At 47.7% G+C, this 25,188-nt stretch overlaps 1 protein-coding gene across 3 annotated transcripts in view; it reads left to right on the top strand.

Moving 5' to 3' along the window:
* The window catches only part of SAMD4A (sterile alpha motif domain containing 4A), a 221,637-nt gene extending 208,619 nt beyond the window's left edge, over positions 1–13,018 (top strand). For all 3 annotated transcript variants that reach the window (XM_061157014.1, XM_061157011.1, XM_061157013.1), the window contains 2 exons: positions 3,312–3,395; positions 8,614–13,018. In XM_061157014.1, the coding sequence (XP_061012997.1) occupies positions 3,312–3,395; positions 8,614–8,642 (113 nt within the window). In that variant the 3' untranslated portion in view covers positions 8,643–13,018. The remainder of the gene's footprint in view (positions 1–3,311; positions 3,396–8,613) is intronic.
* Positions 13,019–25,188: the final 12,170 nt, after the last annotated feature.

Raw genomic sequence — 25,188 nt, 5'->3', positions numbered from 1 at the left:
TTCTTATTCTAAAGTCCTGAAGACACTGGCCTCTTTACCTCAGTTCAGGGACTCGGAGAGCACAGCAGAAGGGCATGTCGGGTACCACGGTCATGAGCCTCAGCTGCCACGGCTGCTTCTGTCAAGGAAGAGCCACGTGGAGGTCCCCAGGCGGACCCTGCAGCAGCACCTTGTTCAGGTTCAGTGCTGCTTCCTTCCAGAGTCCTCCTGACCCTGGGCCTGAGCAGCAGTCCGTGTTTTTGTAGGACTTCTAAAAGGGCAAAGTTAAAAGTCCCCCTTCAGCCTCGACTCTGGGCATCCTAGAACTGGGGATCCTCAAATACATACCCTAAATCCTGGAATGGTCTGTTGGAGAGGGGAAGAATCCCTCATTCTCAGAGATGCCACCTGAGCTAAGGAAGCAGGCCTGCTTGGACAATCACACAGAGGGCTCCGAGTCTTATTTGTCTTCCTAAAGACTCAAAACTACATCTGCCTGGTCCCTTACTGCTGCGGGGGCCGGGATAAACATGATGAGCCCCTAGGGTGAGCAGGAACCAGGACAAGAGTTGGCCTGTAGTTCATGTGGATCTGTGGGCAGGAGTTGCCCAGATACTTAGCCAGGGCTTTGAGAGTGCTGCCCTCTGAGCCAATCATGGCTGAGGGCTCCCAGCCTGAGATAGAAGCTGCTTTTCACCCTCTGTCTTGTATGTGCAGGGAGATGCCTCGGATCTGTTTTTATCAAGTACACAATTAAAAAGTCACACTTAGGAAACTCTGTTGTGTGAACATATAAGGCTTCTCCCAAGACTTAGAATTTTTCAGAGGCACTTCGAGACTGGTGGGGGTCATGACTCCGCTCATGCCCCCGAGGGAAGATCTGGAGGATTAAAAGCGAGCATGCCAACTTTCAACCTAAAAGAGCAGCCACGAAGGTTTCGAGATTCTTGAGCAGAGAGCCCCACATTTCTCAGCCCCCTGCTTTTGGAACACGCAATCCCAGGCTTGGAAAATGGCATTTTGCTGCGTGTTGGCAAGAAATCCTGCAGCTGAAACACTTCTCTCCAAATGTCGAGCATCTTTATTTATCCAAATCTCTCCACAGTGTTTGTTTAAAGGGGAGTGCTAGAGAGTAAACTAAATTTTACAATGAGCATATGGATGGCTATAATTGCTAAGGGTTTTTTTATATATATATTTGCTAACTGGCTATATATATAATTGTGTTTCTATTTTATAGATTTCACACCCTGAAGGCTGCTAATTTTTGCATGCATATGATTTTCACATGAATGGATGAAAATACTAAAATACTCTTCCCTGGATTGTCTAATTGCCCCAACCCTACTCTGAGAGCAGGGGTGGGTGGGGCCGGGGAGACCTGTTCTCCATGGCTCCCAGCTTCCCTGGAAGCCCAGCCATCCTCTGTCTGCTCATGAATTGGCAGAGTTGTCTTTCAAACCCATGGATGCTGGAACTTGTGTCAGAAAGAACTCTATCTGCTCTCCGGTGTTCCTCATAGTGATCCATTTTGCCAACCTTCTCTTTGAGAATTTTAAATAACAGAAACAACATCTGCCTCTGAATTAGCTGGTAATGGGGAACATAGATCGCAAAGGAGACCTAAATGTATAGCTCATCCAGGAAAACAAATACTTTGGTTTAGCCATTGGTTTCAACTTCCTCTCCCACCAAACCACCAACCTCATTTTTCATTCCTTCCCCGGCTCTGGCCCCAAGCGCCCCCTAGTGGAGACTCTTAGGAGCCAGGAAGTGGCCTGTAGTTGGGGCCTCAGGATTCCTTCCCGACTTTGCAGGCAGAAGAGCGGAGGCCCAAAGGAAGGGAAGAACTTCTCAGGGTCACATGGGAAGGCAGCGGCAGTGCTGACACTTCCCAGGCACTCAGAACACATCCCACTGCGGGGTTTTTTCTGCCTTCCCCCATGGATTTCACAATTTTGTCTGAGTTTCACAATAGCTGTCAGTTTCCTTCTATTTCTTGCTCCATCTTCTTCATCACTCAATAGACATGTATGAGGTGTACAGAAGGCCAGGTCTTGGTATCGTGGGAGAGGCAGAGAAATCTGTAAGCATCATGGTGACGATGGTGGAAGTGTCTGCGAGGTGCTTCCAAACTAGTCAAGGATGTTCAAGAGCTCCGCAAGGTGGGGCCAGTGGGGGCAGTGCTGGTGATGAGCCCCAGCAGGATAGAGGAGGCACCCGGGCTGCCTCTCCCTTGGAGCAGGAGGGCCCAGAGCCTGGAGGGGTGGAGAGGGTCCAGACGATAGAGCTGGCTCTGTCGTTAGGATGCACAATATTGTCCTGGGCAGCGGAAAACCTTGCTTCAAAGTGCTTGGAGACCGAGAGCCTTGACAGGCACCGGCAGACGTGTGGTGTGCAGGAGAACACTGGCTCTGGAGTCAGACCCATGTGGGTTCCTGTCCCAGCTAGTGTCAGCCGGCTAGCCTTGATAAGTCACTTAGCCTCTGGGAGGCCCACTTGAGAACTGGACACCCAGCAGGGTGTTGGACTCAGAAGAGGTTCCCACCAGGCTATGGTTTTCCTTTCCTGTGCTTCATAATGAAGCAGAAATGCAGCAGGCCCAGTTCTGGGCACAGGGAGCTGAGCCAAGTCCTGCTCCGGTGAAGCAAACACTCAGCTGGGAGGCGGCCACAAATACACACATAACACATCAGGTGATGGTGACGGAGAAAAGATGGAGCAAAAGGACGGGGTGGAAAAATTCTGTTCACGGCAATGAACAGAAAGTCCTTTCCAAGGAGACAGGAGAGCCAGAGACGTGACAGCAGGCAGAGAGTGAGCTATGGGATCGTCCAGGGACCAGCATTCTGGGCAGAGGGAATCACAGTGCAAAGGCCCTGGGGTAGAAGAGGGTCTGGGAGGAGGGAGTGAAGGAAGGGGAAGCTGTTTGAGGGCAGGGAGGTGACAAGGGCCAGGTCTGCAGGGCCTTGCAGTCTGCAGGAAGGGCTTGGCTTTTACCCCAGGGAGAAGCCGCTGGGGGGGTCTGAGCAGAGGCCTGGCAGACTGTGACTATGACAGCTATATTTAGCCACCGGTTTTCATCCAGCTGCAGTGGACTCAGGGTGTCTAACAGATTGAGAGGTCAGTTGAACCCGAGTGCAACACACTGTCCGTGGCCATCCTGGCGGTCCCCCCAAGTCCTCGCAGGGAGGCAGCCCTGGCGGTCCCCCCAAGTCCTTGCAGGGAGTCTCACCAAACCCTCACCCTGCAGGTGGAGCCAGCAGCACTGCGCATACTTTCTCCTTGTTGTCAGAGCCCCTGTCACCAACGTAAGCCTTTGTCCCCTGCAGAATTCCAGCTTCCGGTGACTGAACCTGACATCAACAACAGGCTGGAGTCCCTGTGCCTCAGTATGACCGAGCACGCCCTGGGAGGTGAGTGCGTCCTCCCGGCATGGCATGGCCTGGCACACCTGGGAGAACCACTGGCCCTGAGGGCACAGGGTGGGGGAGGCAGGGGGCAGGGGAGAGAGGCCTTGGGGGGCTGTTGGATCTTCGTCAAGCCACGCCATCCACGGCACACAACACCGTACGCAGCGAGCCCCAGCACCCTGCTCTGCTCCTCCTCTGGGGGTGACTCGGGGCCCTGGAGAGCATGCTGTTCCTCTTTCCCCAGCGGCCCCACCCCCCAGGGCACACTGGAGTCCCAGCCCCATGATTGTCCTGGCCAAATGTGGGCACTGGAGGAGTCAGGAACACAAGACGTGGCTTTTAGTGGAAACATCCCCCCGCAGCATTGGATTCTTTCCTTCTCGGCACTAGATCCCCCAGTCTGGTCCAAGCATATCCCAACGTGCTCTAAAAATAGAATTTCTGAAACCAAAATCCCTGCCTGTTTTTATACCTCCCTGTTCCAAATGGCTTCCACGGCGCCCGGGGCCCCGAGGCGTCCTTCTGGGTCTGACAGGGACAGTCTAGTTGGATGCGTCCGTGCCGTGCGGGGCTGCAGCCCCAGAGGAGCTCCCAGAGGTGGCTGGGTCGTCCCGCTGTGAGCTTGGCCTGCAGCCCTGCGTCATCACAGCAGCCCTGGGAGGCCTTCAGTGCCCTGCTGGTACTAAACGGGTGCCTTTCTCTGGCTGGACTCGCTGCCAGCCCCAGGGATGTTTGGCAGGCAGAGGAGAGATGTCCGCCCTTTCCTGCCAACCTCCGGGGAGGCTGTGAGTCACGGCAATCCAGAGAGGCCTCCTGTGACCCTTCCCGACAGCCGTCTCCAGGCTGGACTGCTCCCCCACCCCGGAGATGGGCACACGCAGAGCCACGGCGTGTGCTAGCCGGTGGCGGTGCGGAGAAAGGCTGTCATCGGCCACTGCTCCAGAGAGCTCTGTCCTCCTGACCAGGGGTGTTTAGACTTTTAGTCTCTGCAAACGCAGTCTTATCCTGAGACCAAATATGAGGCAGATAAATGCTCTGTGTGGAGCACAGACCAGGACTGCACCCTCCTGACCTCACCCGTGCAAGGCTCTCCGAAGCCCAGGGACAGCCTCTGCTCAGCACCAGAAGGGAGCTAGCTGAAGGCCTCCCAGGGTTTCTGACCAGATGAACGGTGGGGTGCACGGCTCCCTCTGTGACCCCTCCCTGCCAGGGTTCCAGGGAATCCCATTGGCCAGCACCACACTCTCCCTTGGCCATTCAGTTCAGATCCTAGAAGCCTCACTGGTTCACTCCTGGTACCTCTGGGGGAGGTGTCACCAGCTCCTCTTCTCCAGGTAACCAGGGAGACTGGGACAACATTCTGACAGCCCCTGAGGCGTGGTGGGACACAATCCAGAGGTCCATCCGCAGATGAACACGGATGGACAGGATTCACCTGTAGCCACACACAGGATTGTCATTCAGCCTTGAAGACGCATGAAGTGCTGTTCCATGGCTGAACTGGCATAGCGTTATGCTAATAGGTGAAAAAGCCAGACACCAAAGGCCACCCAGCATGTGATTCACTTTATGCAAAGTGTTCAGAGTAGGCAAATCTACAGAGACAGAAAGTAGATGAGTGGCTGCCAGGGTTTGGAGGGAGGTGGGAATGGAGAGTGGCTGCTAACGGGTACCAGATTTCTTTAGGGGGGGGTGACAAAAATATTTGGGAATTAGATGGTGGTGATGGTCGCACAGCTCTTGCTCAAAACCACTGAACTGTATGCTTTCAAAGGGTGAAATGTGTGGTATGCAAATTATATCTCAATTATGTCCTAAAGGGAAGGCCTCCAGGCCTGAGACTTCAGGCCAAACTCAGCTGGTTGCAGGCACCCAGGTGCCCTCCCACCTGATGCCTGACTGGGGCTGGCTTAGGGGGGACTCTGCTCAGTCCTACCTTGCCTGTGGGAGTCAGCAAGAACTGGCCACTCCCCCAGGGCTTGATAGAGCTCACATAATTGGCACCTTGGCAGCTCTTATCAATCTGCTGAGTACTAACATCGTCATCATTAGTAGCAAGAATGCCAAATACTCTCATAAAAGGAGGTTTTCATTGAAAAGACTTCATTTTTTAGCCTGTTCTTTTATTTTTATAGGGAACCTCTGTGAACTGATTTTTTTGTTGTTGTTGTTAATGTTTTCATCTTGTTAATCTCTTAAGCCTTTTTATTGCTGTGTTTTTTTCTCAATAACCCTTTCTGGGAGGAGCCTTGTAAGCAGTTTCCTGAGCAGCGGGTGCAAATTAGGTTCAGGATGGCCTGGTTAGGTGCAGGGGCGGTGTGCCCTCCCCCTGTGACAGCACCTTTCTGCCGGCCGACCCCTGCCAGGCGCCAGGGGAGATGACCTTGCTGGGGACAGAATTTCTGCCAATGAGTGAAGTCATCTTACAGGAGGACAAATGACTCGGGAGAGGAAAGCAGAGTAGTAAAATATGCTCCTCTGCATGCATCTCATGGAAAGAGCAGAGAGGTATCCAAGTTCCTGGGACACCACATCCCAGGATGGCTATTCTAAGGCTGTTGGGCCCATCCTTTCATGATGACATCTCTGCTGTCTGTCTCCTCCAGTAACTGCTGCCCTCTCAGTGTGGGTCTAAGCTACTTTTCTCTGGACTTCTCTACCCATCTCTTCTTTTCCCTGCCATGCTCCTCCGATAGAAGCTGTGAGGAAGCCCAGGGGTTGGGGAGGGGGTTGCCTCTGCCATCTTGATTTGTGAGTCTTTAAGGCTTTCAGCCTGACACTATATGGCTTGCTCCCAACTGGTAGCCCCAGGTATTCAGGAGGACTCAGTGCCAAGCCTGGCCATTCTCCTCCTCCCACAGAGGGGTCACATGGGCAGGAATGTCCACAGCCTCAAAAACGAGGCTCCGTCCAGCAGAATGCAGTCCATAGTGAATCAAACCATTAGGAGGAACGCCCGGTCCACCCTCTGGTGTTCTGAGGTTCATGCATCACCTGATCCCCTTGTCATTCCTTCTTACCTTCTCTCCTCACTTCTTTTTGTGACTTAAAGCCCCGCTTATAGTGGGGGATATGAAGACATTGTGCAAACAGGAAAAAGGCTCCACTTTCTCAAGACACTGTTCCATCTTCTGTTTGAAGTTCACCGTGATTATAAAACCTATGATGACTGCATGTGAATGGTGCCCCTTTGAGTTGTGCAGTGCATGACTTGCACCACTATACATGTTGAGTCCGCACTTCATCGATTGGTTATCTCCCTGCAGTTGAATACCAACCGTCACCCTTGGAGGGTGAAGTACAGGGATAGAGTTCCATGAAAATGCAACTTGGGGCTGGGTTAGTTGAGATTTCCTTGTTTCCAGATCCTTTCTTTGACAACTATGAAAGGCTGGCATTAATGAGTGGATGAGTGAGGCCCAGCAAGACTGTGCACTGCACTTCTACAGATGAGGGAGTGGCCTCTACACCCTTACCTCGCCCACACACATGTGTGTGCACACATACACATGCTCACTGTACTCCCACTACTAGTTACCACGGCAGAGCCAGCACTCAAGAGGCTAAGAACTGATACGCACAGAAGGTGGGAGAGGTGATTAGTGCACACCTGGGGACCTTTAGGATTGATCATCCAAAAGTAGAGATGCTCGCAGGGCTATTTGCTTCCCTTCTTTAAAATCTCTCAAAAAATCATATAGAACTTAATACACACACACACACACACACACACACACACACACACACACACACACAAAGTACAAGTAAAACTGGGGAAATCTGTAAGATGGGTGGATTACATCAACATATCTTGGTGGTAATATAATTTTGCAAAATGCTACCTTAGGGGCAAACCTAGAAACAGGGTGCTGTTTCTTGTGTGGATCTACAGTGATCTCATTAAAAATATGAATTAAAGAAACATTTATCCTCCCAAGTCCCTGCTAGCAAGATGCAATTCTGGCACCACCCATGAGGAGGTCAGGAGACCCTGCAGTGAGCTCAGAGCTCCTCCATATCACTTAGGTCCTCGAGTTTTCCCTGAACACTCAGTTGCACCCTCTCATACCTGAGCTCTGCCTATTGCATCTGGATGCACCTCTGCTAGACGGGGCTTGTGATGAAGAGGTTTAGACCAGGACACGTCTACTGACATGTGGATATCAGCGAAACCAGGGAGGCATACTGCATCCCATCCTAGCTTTCAGTTAGTGGTCAAATGAACTTAATCATCTCTACCTGCTATGACTGACCCATGCCTCTTTCTGCTCACTGGAGAAACTCTAGCGTGGACCGTTGTAGGGACCTCTTAACTGGTCCTCCCTCCACCACCCATGCCAGAGAAGCCATTCTGAAGTCAAATCTGGTTACTATACCATTTATAAATCCCCAGCTGCCTATGTCCAAGCTCCTATTCACAGTACAGGAGACCCTTACGGTCTGATTCTGTGGACGCTCCCATAGTCCCACGTGAAAAGGGGTTGGGTGGCCATCGGCTCCCTCTGTGGCCTTGCTCACTCATGACCTCTCCTTTCTGACAGGCATGCCCCCCACTTTCTCAGTTCCATTGATTCTCTATAACCCAGACATGACATATGCTGGGTGATCTCAGCACTCTCCCACATCCATTGGATCTTTCAGTTCCAGGTGCCAAAAAAAACAAAAAACCAATCTCACTGGTGTCTCTGCCTCAGATTAGATTCTTGAGATAGAATCTGGATCAGTTTGGGTCAGACAGATCCCCCTGGTCTGCTCAGTTATGATGGGTTAGAATTACAGATCTGGCAATTATCAGCTCTTTCTACAATCTACAGAATTATCAGATCTTTCTCTGTGAAACCATCCTTGACTTCCAAGAACAACTTAAACACTCCTTCCTCCATGTTCCTGCTGTATCTGGTACATACTCCATCAGGCACCTATCCCTTATATATCTCTGTCGATTCACATGTCTGTGTCCCATCCAGGATATATATACTTGGACTAAAGGGTGAAGATTAGGTCTTCCCAGCTTGGTTCCCAGGCTCTGTATAGCTCCTGGCAAAAAGTTATTTTGAATGGGTGGGTGTGTGAAGAATGAGCGAATGGATGGATGGATGAATTTAACCCTTATCTGTCCTCAGAGACTGGGAAGTCCAACATGCATGATGCTGGAGTTGGTGGGCATGAACGGAATTGCTTTGCTCACCTGCACCCATTTGTGTCCTGCTTTCTCTCCCAGACGGGGTTGACCGGACCTCCACAATCTAGAAGCTGAAGATGAGAGTGACCGCGCTGGCCGTGAAATCGACTGCTGCGGGTCCAGTGTTAGCCATCTTCAGGGTTGCACAGAATCCTCCAAGATACTTTGCAGCCTTTTTTTTCCCCTGGTCCCTCTCCCATTTTGATTTTGTGAGAGCGTAGGTCGTCCTTGTAAACATATCAGTAGACCTGGGATTGGTTATTTTGTCATTTGTTTCTGTCATGGGATGGCGTGGTGTGGGGCATGGGGAGGGGTCTCTAAGGGAAATATAGGACTGGGAGGAGGTGGAGGGAATGCAGGTGGCTTCCTGGATGGAAATGGGTTTGAGGGGGAGAGCACCGCTTGGAAAGAGATGAGAGATGCGGGAGGGAGGAAGACGCCCCTGCCTTGGGAGCCTTCTCAGAAGCCTACCTTCGAAGTCAGAGCCTAGGAGGAAGGCATGGATGCCCGCGACCAAAACGCGAGTGACGGCGGCTCGCTCTTTTATGTCTCCTCTGATTGGATTCCCTGAGGCCCCTGCTTGAAATCCAGCCGCAAGAAGAAGTCCACGTGGCAACTGGGGCAGCAAGGGAGAAATCCGCTCCAACAAAATTTCAGATAAACTTTGATTTGTGTATTGTTTACATAACACTTTTAAAGGGTACATAATGTGTAAAGAGTTGGGGTAGAACTTTTCTTCATACTATGGTTTTTGTAAAGGATTTGTTGATAGGGATTCATTTTTTTCCTCTATTTTTATAATAGCAGCAGGGTTGTCTTTTTAAATGGCTGCCAAGCTCTGCTTCTCGGGAAGAAGGATGCGGTCAGGTAGGCCTGAGTGGTGTCTCCCACCTGTGGGTGGCAGGAGCGTGTAGGCGGAGTTGAGGATGTGGCTGGAGTGAGCGGAGCACCGGGGGAGGGCGCCACCGTGTGATCGGTTACGGGATTGCGCGCAGTCACCTGGAGAGTCAGTAAGAATCTTGCTGCCCTTTCTGTGATGAATTTGCGTCTCACCCAGAGACACCTCTTTCTCCCCACCCTACCAGGGGGTTTCATCCTGTCGCTCCTGGCCACACACGCACAGAGGTGGGTACAAGTTCCACTGGAGGAGAAAAGGCAAGGATGGATATTTTTTTCCTGGCAGGAGGCCTTGATATCCAGATGATAAGCTCAAAATACCACTTACGGGGGATTGCTCGCAGGAAGCCGAGCCTAGCCCCCCAAGGTTTGATCACCCACCGCCTAGGAAAAGGAGGAGAGGAGCAAGGTCTAGCAACAGTGTATAAACGGTCAGTCAGCAAGTGGCAGAGAGAGCTGCGGGGAGACGTTGCAGGTGAGCCGAGGAAGATGATGTGGGAAAGGTTGACTCCATGATGGACAAGAAGGTTCTATGACAGACGTCAGGGAGTTGCTGTGCTGTGGGCTGATTTATCTACCTACAGGGAAGGGAGACAGAACGACTCCTTACATGGTGAGAGATTAACAAACTATGCTACCACAAAGTAATAGCTCTATTTCTTAAGGGCGAGAGAGACTATGTTTCGGAATTTAATGCAATGGAGGGTATTGGAGAAAATCCATGAGGAGCTGTGCTCTGCGCTGGAAAATTGGGTTGTGTAAATGATGGTGTGCCAGCTCGGCCAGAGGCGAGATCAGGGAGATGGCAGGAGGCCTGTTTACTGAATGGGTGAGTCTGGTACCATTTGTTTGTTTATTTGTTTGTTTTAGCAAAGTCAGAGTTGAAATTTAAGACATCAGACTATGAAAATCACTGCATTTTCTTAGAGTTATTTTTTTTTTTTAAAAAGAAGTTAATGAAGTAAATATACATTTACAAGGCCTTAATGAAATCCAAACAGCTTCCTTCTACCTTCAAGATTAAAAATATACACCCAACCCAACCTTGGATGTTGTGAGGCTTGTGAAATCCTTTTAAGGTCTAAAATGTGGGAACATCTTAGCCACAGAGAGCCTTTAGCAAGCAAAGAAGGCTTGAATCCACAACAATCCTGCATTGCATTAGGAAAAAAAGCTCTCCTTGGGTGACGACTATGTTCTAAAGATGCAAATTCATGTGCAGAAAGAGGCAGCATTTTGTAGTTGATTTTTTTTTTAACCAAGTGCCATTAACATTCATCCTCCACATCCCTTTTCTAAGCGAGCTTAGGGTTACTTGGGGAATGTGTTAGGATGGACGATCATGTGTGAGCCGGGAAGAACAGGTCAAAGATGTCGAAGGCCAAAGGCAAGACCCAGACGGTTTGTGAAGGTGATTTTGGATGCTGAGAATGTTAATAGAAGAAGCAGGAGTATAACACATCTCGTGGAGAAGTGAGAAAGCATTCAAATCTGCTGCAAAACACATGTATCCATAAAGACTCGGGTTGTTCAGAAAACAGATTGTGAACACAATCACATTAGCATGAATCCTTTAAAAGGAAGAAGACCTTAAAGCATTTGCAAATCTGAATTTCTATTTATTCCTTCACTGAATATAGAAACAATGGTTATCTGATTATTAGAGATATTATTTTGGATATGTTACTTATTAACTTGCTATGGCTGGTAACCATGATAAAGTCTGTTATTAATAACAACATAATTCTTTTTTTAAAAGAAAAGCTTATTTTTCATTGACTGTGTATAGATTTATCTACTTAGTTGTGTTTTGCTCTTAGTGTTTTAATTTTTTTAAGTTGAGCGTTCTGATGAATTTTAGGAGCCTGTCCCCACCTTGTTTTGAGTCCTGTGTTGACTGCAGGTATACAGTTCAATCTAAAAATCCTAAAGCAAAAGAACTTTATTTATAAAAAAAAAAAATTCAAATGGTTGCATGCATAAGGCTGTGAAGTCGGATATTTAGTAATAAAGCGGCAGTGCCTTTTTTTGTATTTACCCATTGACCCCCAAATGCAACTGTTTTATATTAAGTAAATAGTAAACATTAAAAATCTCAGAGTAAAATCTATTTCACTACATGGGTTTTTCCCCCCCCCTCGTTCTGATTTAAGCAGTGTGTATTTGACATCTCTACACTGTCCCAGGGACAGTGGTATTCTACGATATTGTTATCATGTATGATGTTTTATTGGTGCTTTTTATTCATAGTGGTTTCTTACCAGAAACAGTAGGAAGACACACATGAATTGTGTACAAGAAATGAAACATTGCTGCTGATATGTTTTGTTTTGTTTTGTTTTCCACATGCTATTTGAGTTTCACTTTTTTAAACCAAGGGCCAGCAAGCAAAATAGATGCTGCTGGGTCTGCCTGCAGAGGGCGGCTGTTTGCACCAAGCTCTCCAATCCTGTGTACTGACAGTCCGTTTTTGGTACTCAGGATTAGAGCTACAGCTGGGCCCCCTCTCCCATTCCTTTTGAAGAGACACTGAGGGAAACAAGGTTTTCTTTTGAGGTGTCGTCGGCTGCCTTTTGCGGAATGGGAGCCTTCTCTGGGTCTTCTGTTCTTCTGCCCCTCTCTCAGCTACTGCTGGTGCAGGGCTTGTAGATGTTCGCTCCCCGCCCCCGGAACTGGGATCTTCCCGAGAGCCTGGGCTGGGGGCTGAGCTGGGTTGAAGATGTAGGCGCACAACCAGGAGGGCAGTGAGAGGGGGAGAGGCAGCCCCCATCACATTGGTCCTCTGGAAATGTCTTGGGCAGGCGGCCCCAACCCTGGTGCAGGAAAGCAGCCTAACCAAGGCATTCGGGTGTGCCTGATACAAGAAGGCCCTGTGGAGGGAAAATTTGCACATGGGGCTGTGATAACACTAACGTTGATTTTTTTGTTTGTTTTACAAGTCATCAGAGATGTTTGCAAAGTGAGTTTTATTATTATTACTATTTTTTTTTTTTTTTGTAATTCCTTTATCTTTACTTAAAGGTGAATGTGTATTCCTCTGGGAGGAATAGGAAGAAAACAGGAATGTTAATAATGTCAAACAGAAGACTTCCTCCCTTATTAATATATAACCCTCATGTATTTATGCCTAATGTAAGCTGACTTTTAAAAAGCTTTCTTTTGTTGCATGCCCCGTGCAGGCATCCCTATTGTACATGCATGCCTTTTGTCCTGTTTTCCTGTATAAAGTTAGTGAACAAAGAACTATTTTTGCCTAGTTCATGTTGCCAAGCAATGCATATTTTTTAAATTTGTCATATATGGAAATAGCATGTTTGTTACATGTAAAAGCTTTACTGATATACAGATATACTAATGTTTGAAGATGCTGTTCTTTGCAAGTGTACAGTTTTCAAATGTTGTTACCAGTGAAACACCCTTGTGGTTTAAACTTGCTACAATGTATTTATTACTCATTTCCTCCCATGTAACTAAGAATCATGGCTATATTTCATATCAACGTTATATTGAAAGTGAAGGGAAATGATTAATACAAGGTTTTGTAACACTGGTGTGTGTGTTTTTTTCCTTTTTGTCAATATGATTGATTAGAAAATAACTGAATAAGCCAGCCAGAAAGGATAAGCCTGACATCGTGTAAACTATTCCCACCTGACCATTCTGTGAAAGCTGTATCTCCCAACCATGAACTACGTTTTTTTGTGTTTTTTTTTTTTTTTTTAAAAGAAAGGGAAAGAGGTGTTAAACATTTATGCAGCTTGATCTGTGCCCCAAGGAACCAAAACATGTATCACCTGTCTTAGGGGCGTGTTTCTAAATAAAAACTCGAACCTTGCAGGTGGTATTGTTTATAGCTTGCTCTCCACCTTCAATGCCTTTGAAATCACATTTTACCCCTTAACCACAGCATAAACAATAACCTCCTTGGAGATCTGAGGTTTTAACTACACATGGCTTGAATCTCATTTTAATCCTTCCAGTATGGTGTATATTAATATAAGTTCTAAATAATGAGTCAGTTAAGCATATGGTTGGAGAGACAAACCTGGGTTTGAATTCTTGCTTCAGCAAAGTGAGTTTTATTCTTTCTAATTCCTCTCAGTTCAATTCAGTCAGTCAGTCGTGTCTGACTCTATGCAACCCCATGGATAGCAGCACCCCAGGCTTCCCTGTCCATCACCAACTCCTGGAGCTTACTCAAACTCATGTCCATTGAGTCAGTGATGCCATCCAACCATCTCATCCTCTGTCATCCCCTTCTTCTGCCTTCAATCTTTGCCAGCATCAGGGTCCTCTATCTTTACTTAAAATTCCTCTACTTAAAAGTGAATGGTATGGGAACTTCCCTGGTGGTCCAGTGGTTAAGATTGAGCTTCCAATGCAGGGGCCCAGTTTTGATCCCTGCTCAGGGAACTAGATTCCACATGATGCAACTAAGACCTTGCACAGCCAAACAAGTAAATTAAAAAAGAAAAAAATTGAAATGTGTATTCCTCTGGGAGGAAAAGGAAGAATACAGGAATGTGAATAATGTCAAACAGAAGACTTCCTCCCTCACTAATATATAACCCACATGTCTTTGTATATATTCTCTGCCTGTGTGATCTTGAGCAAGCTACTTAACCTCTCTGAGCCTTGGGTTTGAAACTATAATACTCAAGGTTTATGTAGTTAGAAACCTAGTCCCAAAGAAAAAGGTAAAGACAAAAGAAAACATAGCATACAGAGGTTATTACCACCAAAACCTAAGCAACCACAGCTTCACATTGTGACAATGGCCACCCGGTGGCCCCCTTTTCACCCCCAAGCTGCTCAAGAAATTGGAAAAGTCCAAAATGATCCCTGGAAATGTGAGAAATGCCTTGTAGCTGAGACGTTAAATGAAATTCCTCCCAAAGTTATATTCCCATAACCCAAATGAGCTGTATATCAGTGTGTGACTCAGGGTACTCTGAAGGGGAAAGGATAGTGTACAAGAGAAAAGCTGAGCCTCACTTGTGAAATACGTGGAATGAAGGGAGACGAGAGAGTTGTGAGATTAGAGGAACCATAAAGGGCTCCGCACAGTATGCGAATGGGTGGGTTAGCAGTTTTCATCGGCAAAGCTGTAGCTCTTTGTCAATGATCTTTGTAAGGGAATCCTGGAGAAAAGGTTACTTAAATAGTAAAGTTTTCAGGACTCCCCTAACAGCCCCTCCCAAGAAGAGATTTAATTGCATTTATTAAAGGGGTATTTATTAAATAGGGGGCTGGCTTGGAAGAGGCTGCAGTGGGTCTGAGCCAGGAATCCAGAAGGAGCACAGATAGGCACAATCCGCTCACACTCCCCATGCTAATGAGAGCTCAGCCAGGGGAGTGCAGGAAGGATCCAGGCTTCTGTCCAAGGACCTTGGTCTGGTCCCCTGAACAGACACTGCATCTGTCTGTGGCCCTGACTCCTGATCAGCCCAAGACCTCTTGTCCCCAGAGGCTGAGGGGAGGGCCTGGGGGTATGGAGAAGCTCACCTATATCCAGAACCTAATCCTTCTCTGGAAAACTGACTGGTCCGCGTGATCCACCCCTCCCCGCCCTGCCAGCCGCACAGTGTGGCCCCCCACAGTCTGTCCAGGCCCCCTTCCCAGCTGCCACACTGCCACGTGGAAGCTGGGCACCCATCTCACAGACACCCTTCCACGCGCATTTTCTATCTTCCACTCACACCTCACAAAATTTGAAAATAACCCTTCCCCTGGGCATCTCTGCTTCTGGATCTTCACTTTACCACTCTAGGATGGCCTAGTTCAGTGTTTCTCAAACCACCTGTGAATTTTAGTTGTTGGAGGTGGCTGTTTATTTCCAACCCAGAGTCCAATTCTTTTTCAAAATTTGAGAAAAATAAAAAAATTACAACTACCCCCCACCTCCATCTCGCTCTAGATTCAAAGGACAAAATTATTCTGTCAATTTGCTAAAAAGTAGTCCTGTTCCTCTCCCTAAGTTCTGGGGCCAGCCTGCAAAATCAATCTGGGGGATTGCCCTCAGGATGAGATGGTAGAATTCCTGAGGTCAGCGTCTCCTCTCCCCAGTGCTAACTATGCCTACGGCATGGCAGAGGAGTGACCATCAGGTCTGTGGGATGCCCGGATGTTGACTCAAGAATGGCCAGTGCTTTTGTTCACAGTTGTTGAGAAAGGTGACATGTTGGAAGAGGAGGAAGGTAATGGGACCGGCGGTGGGAGGTTAGAACCCGCTGAAACTGTTTGGAAATGGGTCACCTGAAAGAGCACTGTTTCTATGGTAACCCTGAGCATGGTCTTCACGTTTCCCACTCTTGGTTCCTGGCCCAGGTGGATAGAGAATGGAGGGTAGCTTCTCTGTGTGTGGTGGGTGGAGGGATCTGTCTACCCATTAGGATCACAGGTACATGAAGTAGGAAATGTGGGTGCCTGGGAAGTTGGAAAGTTTGACAAATGTCAGCACAACATCATTATGACCGAGGGGCTCCGCTGGAGCGCATGATCTTCCTTGTCCTCCTGGGTGTCAGCCCACCAGCCTTGCCCAAGGGGACCTTGTGCATAGACAGTGACTTCTTTGTGATATAAACCTGGCCGTTTGATGTCTGAGAATTTCCTCCGTGGAATATTTTTCACTCTTCAGTGGTTTCTACTTCAATTTTTAAAACCGACAGAGAAACATTTTGGCACAGTTATAAAGCTCAGACTTTATAAAAAGACAGCTTTGTGTTTACGTTTGACTCAGAGCGCATGTTTTTAAATAGTGTGTTCCACAGCTTTTTGAGGTTTTATGTTTTTAAGACCAATCCAGGAGAAACAAAATCGGAGTTTTGATGAGTGAAATGATCCCACCAGAACTACTGGAACTCAAGACAGCCGAGAGGTTCCAATTAAACCTCCCTGTGGGGACCACAGCCAGAATTGGGTGTCCCTGTTTGTGCCAGCATCCTTGGGAGATAGTTGCAGTTTTCCATGCCATAAAATTCTAGCAGGCTCAGAAGTGAAGTCAGATGAACCTCCAAACCCCAAGATCAAACCTGTCCAGTTGAACCTCTCCACTTTGCTTTCTGTTAAGTTGATCCCAGATCTGCTCACTGGGAAAAAGCTGAACATAGATTTCCAGTACCTATACCTGACTGAGTCCCTTTTGACATGGACCTATGACCCTATTACTCATCCAAGATGGAATATGTCCAAAGACAGCAAATTGTGTCTTTGAGAAATTATTGAGGGATGAAATGCATATGTTGACATCATTTCCTTCCCTCCATTACCAAATGCATATATCCAAACCGGGCAGAGAAAACACACCCTGCGTGCTTTCTCCTGTTCTGTGCTTTGAGGTCCAGATGACTTCATCTCCACTTTGCTCTCCTGAGACACCGTCCGAGCCCTTGTTCACTTTCAGTCACTGCATTTATCCAGAGGCACTTCTAAAGTGTTCATATCCAACCCCTTCTCCAGAAAAGACTTCAGGCGACAGGCCCCAGGTTTGCTGTCTTCCTCATACAACAGGATTTCCTGCTGACTGGGTGCTGACCACATGCATGTCTATAAACAGCAGATACCGTGCAGGGGACTTGCACCAAGCCTCTTGTGGATCTGGTAGGAAAGTCCTCTAGGGAGTTATCTACCCAGGCCAACCAGAGAAAACCTGAGATGCCCCGCAGGCCCCCTGGGGGGTCTTTTCATTCTCGTAGCCTGAATGATATGAGCCCAGAGGTCAAGGTGTCCACGAGAGGGCAGTGTAGAAGTAAAGCCTGCAGCTCTCCTCCCAGTGAAGGAAGTCAAACACCAGCCAGCTTCTTCTGAAGAGAGGAAAAGCAGTTCTGAGAGCCTGAAGGCATTCCTGACTTGGGGGCAAGAGAGAGTGGTGTGAGTCAGAGGAACCAAGGGAACAGACAACTAGAATGGAGAACAGGGAGTGGTGGGTTTAGGGGCTGGGAGCGGGTTTGGAATCAGAGGATCACAGCCTTGTCAACGACTGTGAAAAGCGTGGGCTCCACCTTCCCCGTCGCCCTTGCCTGCAAGCAATACGATCTATATGAGGGGTTATGTTTCGTAGAACAAAGAACATCAGTGAAATGTCTTCTCCTGCCCCAGGCACTCAGCACCCACCGCCAGAGGCATTCGGAGTTAAGTTTCTTCTGTAGCCACCAAGAGATACTTCACACGTTTACAAACACTAGTCTAGTTTCTCGATTTTTAGGAAGAAAAGCACACAAAGACACGCTGTCATTGTGCGCTACTTTTCTTTTTTCACTTAAATCAGGTTTGGAAACTACTCGGCCATTGCCTCACCCGTGGTGGCTACCTAGGGCTCCACGCGGTGGGCCGACAGGACTTGTCCACCAGCGCTGTGTTGACGGGCCCTCGGCCTGCCTTCGTTCCTCCTGTTACAGACACTGCTGTGATGAAATGCATTGTTCCTGGGTCGCTTGACGTAGGTGTAAGTTCCCACAAATAGAAAAGTGAAATTGTTAGATTATACCCGTGTTCTCCAGAGAAACACCGAGAAGAAAGACAGACAGATATACACATACTAAATAGATATATAGTGAGGGGGTTGTTTTAAGAAATTACTCATTCTCGGGGGCTGGTAAGTCTGAAATTGGTAGTGAAGGCCAGCAAGCTGGAACCTCAGGCAGAAACTGGTGCTTCAGTCTTGAGGCAGAATTTCTCCTTCTCCTAGAAACTTCGGGTTTTGCTCTTAACACCTTTAACTGATTGGATGAGGCCCACCTACATCATCAAGGGCTCTCTCCTTTACTTGATGTCACCTGACTGTAGTGTTAACCACATCTACCAAATACCTTCACAGCAACACCTAGATTAGTGTTTGATTAAATAACTGGTACTAGAGCCTTGCAAAGTTGATAACCATCACAGTTGTTAATATTTGTCATTTGGCTAGTTTCCCAGGTTCCCTTCCATTGATTTATGTGTCTGGCAACGATGGATGACAGTGCTTGATTTCTTACCGTCTCATCAATTCCTCTGGAGGAGGACATGGCAGCCCACTCCAGTATTCTTGCCTGGGAAATCCCATGGACAGAGGAGCCTGGCAGACGATGCTCCAGAGGGTCGCAAAGAGTCAGACACGACTGAGCGACCTAGCACATACACACACTCAGCAATTCCTATGTCACCAATTTTTAAAATGTTTTCCAATCTAATATGTGAAAAATAACATATGTCCTTTTCATTTGCATTTCACTTATTTGAGGTTGACCATAGTTTTATATGCTTGATTTTGTTGTTCAGTTGCTAAGTTGTGTCCAACTCTTTGCCACCCCATGGATTGCAGGACTCCAGGCTCCCCGTCCTCCACTGTCTCCCGGAGTTTGCTCATATTCATGCCCATTGAGTCAGTGATGCTAGCTAACTATCTCATCCTCTGCCACCCCTTCTCCTTTTGTCATCAAGCTTTCCCAGCATCAGGACCTTTTCCAGTGAATTGGCTCTTTGCATCACATGGCCAAAATATTGGAGCTTCCACTTCAGCAATGGTTCCTCAATAAATCTTCACGGCTGATTTCCATTAGGATTGATTGGTTTGATCTTGCAGTCCAAGGGACTCTCAAGAGTCTTCTCTAGCACAATTCAAAAGCATCAGTTCTTTGGCACTCAGCCTTCTTAATGGTCCAACTCTCACATCCGTACATGACTCCTGGAAAAACTATATGCTTAATAGTCACTCGTAATTTCTTTTGAAATATTTGTCCATGTATTTGTCCATTTTATTATCAAGTTGTTGGTCTTTTTCTAATCATTGGTAGAAGCTCATTGTATATTGTGAAATTTACCTTTGATTTGTGACACGCATTAAAATCTTTTACCCAGACTTATGATTTTGCCTCGGAGAAGGCAATGGCAGCCCACTCCAGTGTTCTTGCCTGGAAAATCCCAGGGATGGAGGAGCCTGGTGGGCTGCCATCTATGGGGTCGCACAGAGTCAGACACGACTGAAGTGACTTAGCAGCAGCAGCAGCATGATTTTGCCTATGGTGATTATTTCCACAGAGAGTTTTTTAAATGTAGTTGAACTTCTTGATCTTTTCTTTTTTGGCTTCTGGAATTTGAATCCTATTTTAAAAGGCCCTTTCTGCTTTGAGTTATACTATGTTTTCCTCTAGGACTTTTATGGATTTACCTTTTTATGTTTATATCTGTGAACCATTCCTTGTGTAAAGTATGAAGTATAGATCCAATTTTATTTCTATGCAAAGATGGCCACCCACTTGTGCCTATGGTGTTTATTGAATAATCTGTCTTTTCTCCACTGATTTGAAGTGCCACTTTTGTAATATACCAACTTCCTCTATGTATGTAGATCTATTTCTGGACTTCCTATTTTTCTCTCCGTTGATGTGTTGTCTATTCATCCACCAGCACCCCCACTGTTTTAATTATTACAACTGAAAATTTTGCTTTAATATCTAATAAGGAGATTTATAGCTTAGAAAGATCATTCTGACTACATTTTGGGAAAGGGATTTGAGGAGAGGCACTGGGGAGACCCACCAGGGGCTACTGCATAATTCAGATAATGCTCAAAGTCAAGGAAGTTGCAGGATGGATGGGGAGAACAGGATGGATCTGTGAGGTCCTTAGGAGGCAGGATATCATGTTTAATGATGAACTGGATGTGGGGATTGAGGGAGAGACTGAAGAGTCCAGAATGCCTCCCCAGTTTCTGCCTGGGGTCACTGGAGAGTTGAGGTTCCGTTCACCGCTGAAGGAGTGCTGCAGGTAAGGGCAGCAGGTGGAACTTGTACAACTGGACCGTCCTCGTCATTCAAGACAAGTCACCTGGGAGAAATAATAATTTAGCTAGTAGTTATGCAGAGACTATTGTGCTAAGCCAATAAGGCTGGCATTAGATTATTCCCACACTGCAGATGCAGGCTCAGAGATGTCAAGCAACTTGTCCAAAGTCACAGAACTGTTATGGGGCAGGGGGGCGAGCCCAGGTCTGTCTACACTCACATCCTCCTAGGAGGGGACTATTGGGCTCCAGGATTTCCCCATATGAGTACTTACCCTTCAGAGACTGAATCTCCAGACATTTTCTTTCCAACATCTGCAGCAGCCTAAGACACATGGCTAGGGGAAAGCAGGAGAATTCTACAAAATGACTGCCTCAAACATTGTTCAAAACATGGCCCTTGTTGGAGGAAAAGGAGATGTTATGGCTGTGGTGCTTGGCCAGGCACACGGATTACCTGGGGAGCTTCACAAGCTGCTGCCGCCAAGCCCACCTGCAGAGACGCTGACTTATCTGGGGAACAGCCTGGGTGTGGGGATGTTAAGCTTCCCGGTGATTCTAATGTGCAGCCAGGAGTGAGACCCACGCATTAAAGGGACCAGCTTCTCCTCTTGTACCAAAGTGGTCTGTGACCGTGCTTCTGTTTCTTTGATAGATGACGGTAAAAGGCGGGTGTTCCACTGACACATTAGAGAACTAAGTGCCTGACTTGTCAGTCCTTGGGACCTACCTACAGGAATCCTCTAAGCTGGGCAGAAAGGGCAGTGGTGTTTAAGTAGGCTCATGGCCACTTCCCAAATTTCTCCCCCCACTAACTTGCAACAGTGCTTGCAATACCTACCCCAAAGACTCAATTTTGGAAATTATGTGAACTTTAATTAGGTTAACGAATGTTGTTGCCTGGATACATAACATATTAGCCGAGGGATCCATCAGCCAGGACTCAGCAATCTGATTATCCACATACCTGTCAGCATAAGTTAGATTATGCTGCATTAACAGGCACGCCCAAAATTTCAGTGGCTTAAAACCACAAAGACTTATTTCTCACTGTGCTGTACATCTATCCCAGCTCAGCTGGGGCCCCCAATCCACACAGCTCTCTCTGGAGCTGAGGCTGGCACAGCGGCCACCTCCCGGGGTGTCGATGATTGCCATGACAGTGGAAAAGAAGGATGGGGCTTCCACCAGAAGTATCACTGCAGTTCATACTTCATCCACAGAAGCAAATCACATGGCCACATCTGACTTCAAGGCAGCTGGGCGGCACCATCCTACCCTGCACCTAGGTGGGTAAGGTCCTGGGGTCCCTGTTTGGCCAATTCCCAACTGTTGGAGAATTTTATTTTTTTACTGAAGTATAAATGATGTACAATATTACATAATTTTGTATATTTTATATAATTTTGTATGATGTTATATAATTGTATATATTATATAAACTATGTAATATTGTATAAATATACATTATATAAATATTATATAATTTTATAATTTTGTACAATATTATATAATTATATAATTTGGGCTTCCCTGGTAGCTCAGATGGTAAAGAATCTGCCTGCAATGTGGGAGACCTGGGTTCAATCCTTGGGTCAGGAAGATCCCCTGGAGGAGGGCATGGCAACCCACTCCAGTATTCTTGCCTGGAGAATCCCCATGGACAGAGGAGCCTGACAGGCTACAGTCCATGGGGTCACAAAGAGTCAAACACAAGCAAGCAACTAAGCACATTATATAATTAAAGGTGTACAACATAGTAATTCAGAATTTTTCAAGATTATGCTCCATTTATTAAACATTGGCTAGGGCTTCCCTGGTAGCTAAGTGATAAAGAATCCTCCTGCCAATGCAGGAGACATGGCTTTGATGGCTGATTTGAGAAGATCCCACATGCTACAGAGCAGCTGATCCCACATCCCACATGCCGTGGGCCATAACTACTGAGCTTGTGCTCTAGAGCCAGGAGCCACAGTTTCTGAAGCCCGCACGCTCTAGAGCAGGTGCTCTGTAACAAGAGAAACCACTGCAATGAGAAGCTCGCACACCACAACTAGAGAGTAGCCCCCACTCTCCACAACTAGAGAAAAGCCAGCAATGAAGATCCAGCACAGCCAAAAATAAATAAATAAAATTATATATATAAGAAAAATTGGCACACCCAGAGCCAGTGCCTTGGAACAAGCCAGGGGGACAGGATGGGGAAAGAAGTGGGAGGGGGCGTTCAGGATGGGGAGGACACATGCATACCTGTGGCTGATTCACATTGATGTATGGCAAAAACCATCACAATATTGTAAAGTGATTATCTTCCAATTAAAATAAATAAATTAATTTTTTTAATTGGCTAAATTTCCTGTGTTGTACAATATACCCTTCCCTGTCCCCACTGGTAACCACTAGTTTGTTTCTATATCTGTAAGTTTGTTTCTGTTTTGTTATATTCACTAGTCGGTTGTATTTTTTTTTTTTTTTCACCTGGGTTCACTGTCTCTCGGAGCTCTCAGAGTCTGGAGGAGTTAGAAGTGGCGTCCTGGAACCAGCAGCTGTCCCGGGCGGCCAGATGACCTCCTGCCCTACCTGTGGCCCATCGTGGAGTCACCAGGCCCCACCAAGCCCACCCTCCCCTTTGTTAAACTCTCCTCCTCTGTCAACTCCCACTGGACTCCAAGCAGACCAGTTTCTTTTATCATACCTCTCCAGCTGGGCTGCAACCTGTGGATCACTCCAGGTTCAAAGAGTCTGAAACAGAGGAATTTAGTGCTATAAAGAGTGCTTTTATGGGCTGCGGTTCTCACCTTCCAGGCACGTTTGAGGCAGCTCTGACTCAGTCTCCCATTCAAAGGCTGTGTTCAATGGGGAACCAGCAGGGAGCTAGCAAACCTGAGCATCTGAGGGACTGGCTCAAAAAATAAAATAAAAGTGAACAGGTGCGAGTGAGCAGAAGTGCCCTCAGCAGCCTCCCACCCACTTCACTGGATGTGCCGGGAATGAAGAGGCTTCAGCCCTGCCCCTCCCTGCAACCCAGAGGGACTGGCTTCCTCCTTCCCCTCCCAGCCTACAGCGCCCAGAGGCGTGGGAGAGGCCGCTGCTACTGCGAGCTGGATGCCCCTTCAGAGAGACTGCCCGCAGGACCCCGGCTCCTGAGCAGGTAAAGGCCACCAGTTACCCTGGTGTGCCCCAAACCCCAACTCAGGCACATTTTCAAGATGCTTTCCTTTTCATATTTATTCTGAAGGGGATGTTCCTTGACTGGGACTCTGAGAAACTCTGTGCCCATTTCTGAATCTTGCTTCTCCCACCTGGACAATGGGATTTCTCCCCTTCTGGGTACCTTGAAGAAAGTGCTACAAAACTGAACAGGCTGGCTTCAAACTCCTGGGTCTTTAAAGCCGAATTTTGAGTTCAGTTCCCAGTTAATCCTCCTACCAGCTCTATGCATGCGTGCTAAGTCACTCAGCCATGTGCAACTCTGTGACGCTATGGATGGTAGCCTATCAGACTGTCTCTGTCCATGGGATTCTCGAGGCAAAAATACTGGAGTGGGTTGCCATGCCCTCCTCCAGGGGATCTTCCCGACCCAGGGATCAAACCTGTGTCTCTTATATCTCCTGCATTGCCACGCAGCTCTTTATCACTAGCACCCCCTTGGGTGTGTCCTTGGGTAAATTACTCTTCCTTTATGCTTTAGTTTCTCCATCTGTAAAATAGGAGTGATACCCAGTGGGGTACTAAATGCCCAATGAGATAGTTAGTCCTCTCTTCAGATGACCAGCTGAGTTGATGTGTGCAAAGCACCTGGAACAGTGCCTGTCACCTAGGTTGCACTATTGAGGGTTAGTGGTTAACATCATCATCGTTACAAACCCCAAATACAGTCTAGTCCACACCTCACCAGTCAATGACAAGAGTCATAAGCTATAAAGTAAGGACTCGGGGCCATTCTCAGCACTCTCCCCAGGCTAGAAGCACCCACCAACCCCAGCATCCTATGGACTGACCATCTCTTCTTTCCCTTTGGAATCTACAAACCATGGCTGTAGGCTTAGACACAATCTAAACTCAGGACCGGGAAGTTCCCATGATGTTGCCACCTAGGGGCTGCTGAAAGTAAATGTCCTGTAGCCCGCCTGTCTGCTGTGAGCAAGCAGGTGGAGTCAGAGGGTTCAGATACAGCCTGTTAAGAGCCCCCGGCCTGCAAAGGCTGGGGGACATCATCGTGCAAAGAGAAGAGCATTTGGAGAATGACGAACTGGGATGTAGGATTCTCTTGGTGCTTCCTTCCTTCTCCTGTCTAGGCAGAGGTTGTTGACAAAGCCACGGGGAGGTGAGAAGTGAGGGAGAACTCGGTCCAGGTTGGGATGGTGACATTTGGGGTGTAAGGCATTCTGACTATTCGGGCCACAGAGCCTGGGGAGGCTCAGTCATTTCAGGTCAGAGTCACTCTACAGGCAGATGCTAAACGACCTGGAGCTCACAGCCCAGCGTTCTGCACACATATGCACACACACACACACACCTTGCAAGCCCATGCGTGCGCACATGCACACATCCCCAGGGATGTTACGCCTAGCTGCACGTTGGTGACTAGCATCCCCCAGGCCTAACTGAAACCAATAAGCAGTGTATTCGGTGGACTTAACAAGGAAGCAAAGGCCACCTCAAACCTTTTCCCTGGCAAACCTCCCATCACATTCAGGCGGCTCCAGAAACGAGACGAGGCAGCGCGGCAGCGGACGCCCTCTGGTGGACAGTCTGGGCTCAGCTGCCCGCACGTGTGCTCAGGGAGGCGGCTGGGGAACGGCACCGCGCAAATAAGCTCACGTTTCCGGGCTGCGTGGAAGCGCAGCGAAGAAATGAGAAAGAGGCCATGCTGGCTCTGAGATGCTCACAGCCTTCCCCATTACGTCTCTCCTAGCCTGGCTTGCTCCTCCTGCCCTGGCATCTGGATGGTA

This window comes from Dama dama, chromosome 12 (assembly GCF_033118175.1).
Source record: "Dama dama isolate Ldn47 chromosome 12, ASM3311817v1, whole genome shotgun sequence".
NCBI lineage: Eukaryota > Metazoa > Chordata > Mammalia > Artiodactyla > Cervidae > Dama > Dama dama.
The sequence above is the reverse complement of the archived record's forward strand: the minus strand, read 5'-3'. Positions and strand labels throughout refer to the sequence as shown.